The sequence below is a fragment of the Ursus maritimus genome, unplaced genomic scaffold, assembly GCF_017311325.1.
Source record: "Ursus maritimus isolate PB19 unplaced genomic scaffold, ASM1731132v1 scaffold_8, whole genome shotgun sequence".
NCBI classification, from domain to species: domain Eukaryota; kingdom Metazoa; phylum Chordata; class Mammalia; order Carnivora; family Ursidae; genus Ursus; species Ursus maritimus.
This window is the reverse complement of record NW_024426996.1, coordinates 79,902,056-79,910,254: the sequence shown is the minus strand read 5'-3', so window position 1 is coordinate 79,910,254 and position 8,199 is coordinate 79,902,056. Positions and strand designations below refer to the sequence as shown.

General features: G+C 61.3%; 1 protein-coding gene across 2 annotated transcripts in view; it reads left to right on the top strand.

The window, feature by feature from the left end:
• RGS12 (regulator of G protein signaling 12) overlaps positions 1 to 8,199 on the top strand; it is a 92,374-nt gene that overhangs the window by 67,544 nt on the left and 16,631 nt on the right. For both annotated transcript variants that reach the window (XM_040625275.1, XM_040625276.1), the window contains exons 4-11: positions 1,045 to 1,214; positions 1,754 to 1,846; positions 2,597 to 2,740; positions 3,097 to 3,276; positions 3,527 to 3,680; positions 5,353 to 5,429; positions 7,507 to 7,701; positions 7,990 to 8,063. In XM_040625275.1, the coding sequence (XP_040481209.1) occupies positions 1,045 to 1,214; positions 1,754 to 1,846; positions 2,597 to 2,740; positions 3,097 to 3,276; positions 3,527 to 3,680; positions 5,353 to 5,429; positions 7,507 to 7,701; positions 7,990 to 8,063 (1,087 nt within the window). The remainder of the gene's footprint in view (positions 1 to 1,044; positions 1,215 to 1,753; positions 1,847 to 2,596; positions 2,741 to 3,096; positions 3,277 to 3,526; positions 3,681 to 5,352; positions 5,430 to 7,506; positions 7,702 to 7,989; positions 8,064 to 8,199) is intronic.

Here is an 8,199-nt window from a genome sequence, read left to right as displayed (position 1 = left end):
CGGGGGGGGGGGTAGCAGATGAGCCCTGTTTCGTTAGTTAGCTTTGCTCCTCCAAGCCTCACACCCACATGGGTTAGGGATTCTCCTGTCCCGTGTCCTCTGTGGTCAGTAGGCCGTGGCTCGGCCTTCAGTCTCCTCGATGTCAGGACCCACGGAGGGAGCAGCCCCGTGTGGGATGGTGGGACATGCTGTTCGTAGGGAAGGGGGATGTGTGTCTGATCCTGCTCCCGGCCGGCCTGGGCCCTTCCCTTGGGTTCACTGACCAGGCCTGCCCATGCGGGGACCTGGAGCCCCAGCACACCACTCACACGAGGTGGGAGACGGTGACATGGGGCTCTCCGAGCACCTCCCCCTTCCCTTTGTGAAGGGAGCAGGTTATTCGGGAATTCTCCTAAAAGACAAAGGCACTCGTGCTCTTTGGGGCTATTTTGTAGAAGCTTGGGGGCCAGTCTCCTGCAGCACGTGGTCTCTAACGCTGTCACAACCTGTGAGGTTAAATAGGATGTTTGGGCGTTACACCACACTTCTACATCGAGACCGAGCCGTGCAGAGCAAGGCACACATGTGAGTGCATCCTTTCACACGGCAGACGTTCCCTCCAGACGCAGGGCGGCATCCCAGGTCCTGGACGCCCCACCTGTGCCCCTTTCCCTCTGCTCACCCCACAGTGACCTGGCGCCTCCCGAGCCTAACACACGGGGTCACCTGGGAGCCCTCTTGTGTCTGCGGCGTGCGCCCGGCCATGGACTTGTGGTTGTGGTTGCCGCTGTCCCTGTTCCGTGTGTGTGTGTGTGTGTGTGTGTGTGTGTGTGTGTGTGTGGCCGCGTGAGGACTGACGGGTTGGTCTTGTTTCCCGCTCCGTTCCCTGTCCCTAGAACAGCGCTGGGCACATTGGAGGCGCTTGGTGCGTGTTGTTGACTGAGCGCGTGTTTTAGCGAGGTGCGTTGGGGAGAGCCCCCGGCCGCCCCCCTGGAAGGCTGGCCGGGCCCTGCTGGGCAGGCGTGGGGGACACACGTGCAGGTGAGGTGTGTGCTGGTCCCGCAGAGCTGACCGGCGCTGAGCTGAAGGACTGCGTGAGCAACCACAGTCTGAGCAGCAATGCCAGCCTCCCCAGCGTGCAGAGCTGCCGGCGCCTACGTGAGAGGAGGGCCGCCAGCTGGGCCGTGTCGTTCGAGCGCCTTCTGCAGGACCCTCTCGGTGTTCGATACTTCTCTGTGAGTAGGTGGGGCGTGATGGGGCCCATGGGGCCGTCTGCACACTTTGCCGGGGCTCCTCGAGCAGGACCCCAGGCTCAGACCCGGAGGACAGAGGCGGTGCGGTCGCCATGGTGCCCTACGGGGGGGTGTCTCCCCCTGCCCACCTGCTGGGCTCGCTCGAGGCCAAGGGGTGGAAGGGGGCCTCTGCCCAGCCTGGCCTTGGCTCTGCGTCGGGGATCTCCCCGCAGCCAGGGGCACGGGAGCTTCTGGTAAACGCTCGAAGGCCGGCTACATGTGGCGAGGCCAGATAGGGGGAAGGGGCGCTCTGCCCTTGAGGAAACAGCTGGGAGCGCCTCAGCGGCCCTTAAAGGGTGCACGGCTTTTCAGTCTGTCATGCGTGGCGTCGGGTAAGTGAGGGAGGGGTGCTTGTCGGCCCCCGTGTCTATGAAGGGCGAACCCAAGGAAGAAGTAGGAACGCAGCAACGGCTCGGAGGAGGGCAGACGCCCTGGTAACCACCTGGTCGTGTGTGAGGGTTCATTGATGGTGTTTTTCTTAGGATTTCCTGAGGAAGGAATTCAGTGAAGAAAACATTTTATTCTGGCAGGCCTGTGAATACTTTAACCATGTTCCTGCACACGACAAAAAAGAGGTAAGCGTGTTCCTGCCTGGGGTGCGGGGTGGTCTCGCCGTGGGCTAGCGTCTCGTGCACCTTGAGGTCCATGTAAACATGTCCTCGTATGATTTCTAAATGCTTCTTGTTCAGAGTAAGTTTCTCCATATATGTGATATTTAACCTTGCCCGGACACGATGTGCGTGAACGCCGTTGCCGTGAAACGTTTAGCAGCGCGTGTGCTGCCACTCAACTTATCGAAAGGGGAACTTCAGTCCCCAGCCAGCAGAGCCCACAACAATGTCCATCTGTACGGCCTCACTGCACGCACCGGCCGCTAAGCCCCTGCTGGCGCTGGTCCCGGTCCGCGCTGCTGCCCACTCGAGGCTGCCGTCCATGGTCCTCCACCCGCCACAGACGAGGCCTCCTATCTGCTCGCCACTCTCCGTGCTGCACGGACCGAGCTCCCCCTTTGCTGAGGCCACGCACGTGAGGCACCGCACACGGGACGGCGCACCTGGGGGCCCCCTGGCCGCAGCCCCTGAGTCCCTGGAACAGTTACGTGGCCCACTGAAAAAATTCAGGGAGGAGCCTATTTGGTGAAAAATTTTGTACTGGCTTGGACTTTTATTTATTTATTCAAGCAAGAAATATTTATTGAGCCCTAAAGAAAACAAATCCAGTGCCTGGACCTGTGTCCGGTGTGTGGACTATGGAGGGACTCCAGCAGCACACGTGCACGTGGGGGGCTGTGTCCCATGCGTCCCACTCACACACGTGTCCTTCAGCTTTCCTACAGGGCCCGCGAGATCTTCAGCAAGTTCCTGTGCAGCAAAGCCACCACCCCCGTCAACATCGACAGCCAGGCCCAGCTGGCGGATGACATTCTCAGTGCTCCTCACCCTGACATGTTCAAGGAGCAGCAGCTCCAGGTGACTGTGCCTCAGTTTCCCACAGGGACTCCCCACCAGGGTTCTCCCCTTGCGGGAGAGCGTGCTCGCGAGCCGGCCACCAGACGGAGAGGAGAGATGCCGACGGGTGTGGTGTGGCTGGAAGGAGCCCCGTCCCACCCCCCGGGGTTCTCGGGGAGCAGGCTGTGGTCGGGCGGGCCTGTCTTCGGCTACCTCTCTGTGGCCTCTCCTGCGGCGTCCTTTGTGTGACGTCACAGAGGCGTGGCTGTGACGGGCATCACTCCGGGTCTCGCTCTTACGTAACAAAGTAGAGCTTCTCCGGGACCGCGCGCTAGCCCGCTGCTTCGGAGGCTCACCCGCGCTGCCTGTGCCCGCAGATCTTCAACCTGATGAAGTTCGACAGCTACACCCGCTTTCTCAAGTCCCAGCTGTACCAGGAGTGCATCCTGGCCGAGGTGGAAGGCCGCTCGCTCCCCGACGCACAGCAGGTCCCCAGCAGCCCGGTCTCCAAGCACAGCGTCAGCTCGGAGCACTCCAGCGTATCCACGCCAAAAAAGGTGCCTGCGCTCCGGCCGCGTCCTCTCAGCAAGGGGAGCTGCTCTGTGGGGAGTGAAAGCCGAGGCCTCCGGGATGCAGCCCCGCTGGGACATGCCCTGTGCCCGTGCCTGGGGGTGGGGGCTCTGGCCGTGGCAGAGCTGCCCTGCGGCCGCTGGAGGCAGCAGATGGCTTTATAGCTCTCCTCCACTTCCCTGCTCGGTTCGTGTAACGCTAAAATCATGTTGTGCTAACGTCTCCATTGGATGGCAGCTGAGCGGGAAATCGAAATCAGGAAGATCCCTGAATGAGGAGCTGGGGGACGAGGACAGCGAGAAGAAGCGGAAAGGAGCATTCTTCTCTTGGTCGAGGACCAGGAGCACCGGGCGGTCCCAGAAGAAGAAGGAGCATGGCGACCACGCAAATGGTTCGTGGTGTGCAGATGTGTGGCCGGGAGGCGGCCCGCTCGGGCGCAGGCGGGGTGGCGGGGCCGGGCCGAGAGGGCGCATCTGGGGTGCACAGAGCTCAGCGTGGTGCCCCAGGCGTGGCCCTTTGGGGGCGGGCCAGCCCGCTCCCCCTCAGGCCAGGGTGCCCCACGGGGGTGGGCCTCGCGTCTGGTCCTCTCCTGGCCTCTTGGTAGGAAACTGGGAGGAGAAGAAAACTACAAGTGTCCTGCTCCCTGTGCACCCGGACAGCCTCTCAGTTTCCCAGCTAGGCTTTTTTCTAGGTGTTCGTAGGGCTACGTGAGCCTTTGTCATTTCTTATTATTGTAAATCTGAAAGGTCACCTATTTTAGATATTTTCTCCCTTGGTTTCTTTCTTGGGCGTAGCTCCGAAGATGGTGTGAGAGGGACAGGCTCGTCCTGGGGGGTGGGTCAGAGGGATGAGAGAGCTTTCTGGATAAGGCAGAGAAAGAGCAGTTGACACCAGGCAGGCGTGAGAAAGCATAAGGCAGAAAGGCTTTGGAGGGACTTTCTCCTTGAGAGGTTCTCGAGAAAGGGATTGTTTTCCAGGCCTGTGGTCCCCGAGTTTGAATGGGGCATTTATGGAGAGAGCACAGGCAAGGTGAGAGGCGGGGGCAGCTCCTGGGATGGGGCTGTGCCGTGCCAGGCGGTCTATATAGCATACATTTTATCTCTCCCTCAGAGCCGCCGGCGGACTCAGTCTCTTGTGCCCATTTTACAGACGGCCGTGCCGCTGGGTCGCGCTGTAGGTGGTTAGTGCAGGTGTTCTTTCTACAGGACAGGCGGGCGGACTTGCAGAAGTCGAGCAGTGAGAGACCGCTGGGGGGGCAGGCGCAGTTGCTAGATGGGGCCATGGACCCCTGAGTCCCTGGGAGACAGGAGCAGTTACCTCGTACTGTCTGTCTGCCGGAGCAGGGCCCCAGGAGTCTGGGCTCCCTGTACCGGGCGGATCTTTAGAGAGGCATCCGGTTCCAAGGCACTCCCCAGGGATTCTGACCTGGTTGTCTGAGAATCTGCTGCTTTGGGAGGTGGGCCAGTGGTTCAGAAGGTCAGTGGGACCCAGGGCTGCTGTCTCCTCAGGCATGACTGGTGGCATGACTGGGGAGCCTCTCCTGTGTTCTCAAAGGGCCTCTCTGTCCGTTTTCATCATCTGTAGATTAGCCAAAGATAGCAGTGAGTTCAGGTGGTGGTGGAGAATGGCATGGTTGTCAGCTCATTTGAGGACTTCATAGGAAGAAGTGAGTTGAGCCGTGGGTAGAGATGCAGTGAGCAGCTAATATTTTCATCTGGGCCCAGAAGACACATGTTGAAATAAAAGCCCCAGATTAACCGAGGGGAGGGGAGGTGCTGCACCAGGAGCGTGGACTTGTGTTTCTGACCTGCTGCTAGCTGCTGGGGGGGCAGGGGCCAGCTGTGGCCAAGGGAGGAGCAGAGCGCAGAGTCTGGCTGTGCCCAGGGCGTGCGCCTGACTGTCCGAGAGGGGAGGCAGTGCCTCGGAAAGACTCCTCTGTGTCCTTTGCTCAGCCTGAAGGGTGGTGTTGGGAGGCGTGACAGCAAGTGGGGCTCTGGTATGAGGTGCAGAAAGGTAGAGCTGGTGCTGTTTGGTTTTCTGAGTCACTGTGTTTCCCCATCAAGAGCCCCTGCACGCCAACGGAGGCCTGGGCCGTCGCGAGTCACAGGGTTCCGTGTCCTCCACGGGGAGCCTGGACCTGGTAAGTCACTGCCTCCCTCGTCCCCAGGGTCACAGCTGATTGACGAACTCCACCTCAGTGTTCAGTCACACAGAGCCCACGCCTGCAAAGCCCCATGAACACGTGCATTGGATGTGCAAGCAGGGCCGGCCTAGCGCTCCTGGCCGCGTGACGCGTTTGGCAGATGGGGAGGGCTGCTCCTTGAGTTCCAAAGATACTTCTGGATTTACTGTGGATGTCTCCTTGCCCTCATCCAGTCGCCGTGTTTTGAGCTCCCACTGAGAGCTGACAGGGCCCTGAAGCTAGGTGCCTTGTGTCTGTCTCCGTTCGAATGTCCCACTAAAGCAAGCCTTCCTGTGTTGCGCTTCTGCTAGCGGGGGCCTGGTGGCGGCGGGGGCTCCGCCTCCCCTCGTGCCCTGCCCGCGTGGGCCCGGTCTCCAGTGAGGGGCCTGCTGGCTGTCCGCTGCTGTCTGATACCGGGTTTGGAAACCCTTACTGTTGCCAACAGCCTAGTCACTTGTCGTTGTCAAGCGACAATGTAGCATGTTATTCCTTCTTGGGTTATCCTGTGTCACAGTTAGAGCTGGAGGGGTTTAACCACGTGTCGGTTCGCGGTTCCTGCCCGCCAAACCACCCCAAAACTCTGGCTTAAAACAAAGACCCTTTTATTCTTGCGTCTGCATCCACGGGAAGGGAATAATTGGGCTGTTGTATCATCGGCCTACCACCTACAAACTACGTTTTCCGGAATGCAGTTGGGGTGGCAGAGATTTCCAGACTGTCAGGAGGTAGTGGGGGGGAGCACCCGCCAGGGCAGGTCGTGTGTGAGGAGGACTCTGCGGGGGGCCGGCTGGATGCCGTTGTAACTCACAGTCCACAGAGACACTGGAGGTCTGCAGCACACACAGGGCCCCGGATGGCCCTTCGGTCCGCGCCCTGCCCACTCAGGAGCCCCCAAATCTGAGTGTGGGTCCTGGTGCTGGGACAAAGCGCTAAATAGCGATTTCCTGTGCCCCTGACTTAGTCGGTGAATAACGCAGATGATCTGATCACAGACACTGCTGTTCCCGAAAGCCTCAGGCCGCAGTGCCCCGGACCCGCTGCCCGCCTCTCCCTGCCCGCCTTTCCCCATCCCGCGGGCGTGTCTCGCTGCTGAGCGCTAAGCAGCCAGGAGGCCTTGGGAGGGGGGCAGGTGAACCTGGGCCACGTCCTCACCCAAGCATTGGGGTCCGAGCATCCTCTGGGCCGAAAGTGCACCCGAGATCTCAGCCTGTCCCTGGCACTGGTGGGGCAGGCTCTCTGTCAGCAGCTGAAGGAGGATTGGGGCCCTGCCCTCCCCACCCTTACCATGCCGAGCATTGAGTAATGTACAGAATTGTCAAGAACAAACCACCCCTGCCCCTCACTGGTTTCTCCTGACCTGATGGCAGGTGTCTACATGGGGGATCTTTATCCCTCAGGGGCATGTTCATGCCTCTGAGCCCTTGTCCGAGCTGCCCCGCTGCCTCTCCCAGCGCCCCCCTCAGGCCGGCTTGCCCCACTGTCCCTGCCTCTCAGAGAGGCCTCCAGTCCTGGGAGTTCTGGCAGGAGGGGCCAGGAAGGCCAGGAGAAACAGCAGGGGGGCCTCCCGGCCTGGGTTGGGCCCCAGGCCCTCTGCCGGCGATCCAGCCTTCCTGGTGGGTCCCCAGTGCCTTGGACCGAGAGGCAGGAGGAGTGGGTTCCACAGAAGGACTCCATCTGCTTCCAGCTCAGGGAGGCCAAGACGTGAGCCCTGCAAACACCATGGGAGGGCCCATCCTGTTCTGAGCACGAAGGCTCATGAAATGGGGGCTTGGAAATGGTTCCATGAGAGACTGGAAGATGAGTCTGAGATGCAGACTGTGTTCTCTCCTGCGTCGCTGTCGAAGACCCAACACCGTCGTGGGCTCTTCGTGTGCGGCACCCCGCGTAGATTCATCGCGGCGCTCCTGCACTTACAGAGCTGCGTGCGGCCCCAGGGGAGGCCTGTGCTGGCTCCTGAGGCCCATGCAAGCCCCCCAGAGCCCTTCTCCGGGCACCCTGCGCACCTGCCTCTAACACTTGTCTCCCGGCTCCGCAGTCGGAAGCCTGCAGGCCCTCAGTGCCCGAGCGAGACAAGGCCGCCAAGCACTGCTGCGTCCAGCTCCCTGACGGGACGTCCTGCATGGTAGTCGTCAAGGCGGGGCTGTCCATCAAAGAGGTCCTGACCGGGCTCTGCGAGCGACACGGCATCAACGGGGCTGCCGTGGACCTCTTCCTGGTGGGCGGGGACAAGGTATGGGCCTGTGTGGACCCGTGGGGCCCTTCCCCTGCCCGTGGGCGGGGGTGGGGGGAATGGTGGGTCTGTTCGGTCAACTAAACCCGCCCAGTCAGCTGAGGCTGTGGCCTGGGTGAGGCCCTCAGGCTGACGGCTCTGCCGCTGGAGCCCGGCCCCCTGCAGGAGCCCTCGGCCTGCTCAGGTAGCCGCTCCTTGGCTCGCGCAGCCGTGCATCCCACGGGGTCGGGGGGCGTGAGGGGCGCGCTCAGCCCGCTCTGACGTTGCCCCCGCTCTCTTCCTGCAAAGCCTCTGGTGCTGCATCAAGACAGTAGCATCTTGGAGTCTCGGGACCTGCGGCTAGAAAAGCGAACTTTGTTTCGGTACGAAAAACGCTCCCGATGTTTCCTGACGTCTTCGGGCCACGCGGCTGTCTCTGGGGACGTCCTTGAGAGCCCTGCACGCTGGGCTGGGAAAGGAAGGCTGACGCCCCCTTCATGAGCCGGGGGGGGGGGGGGG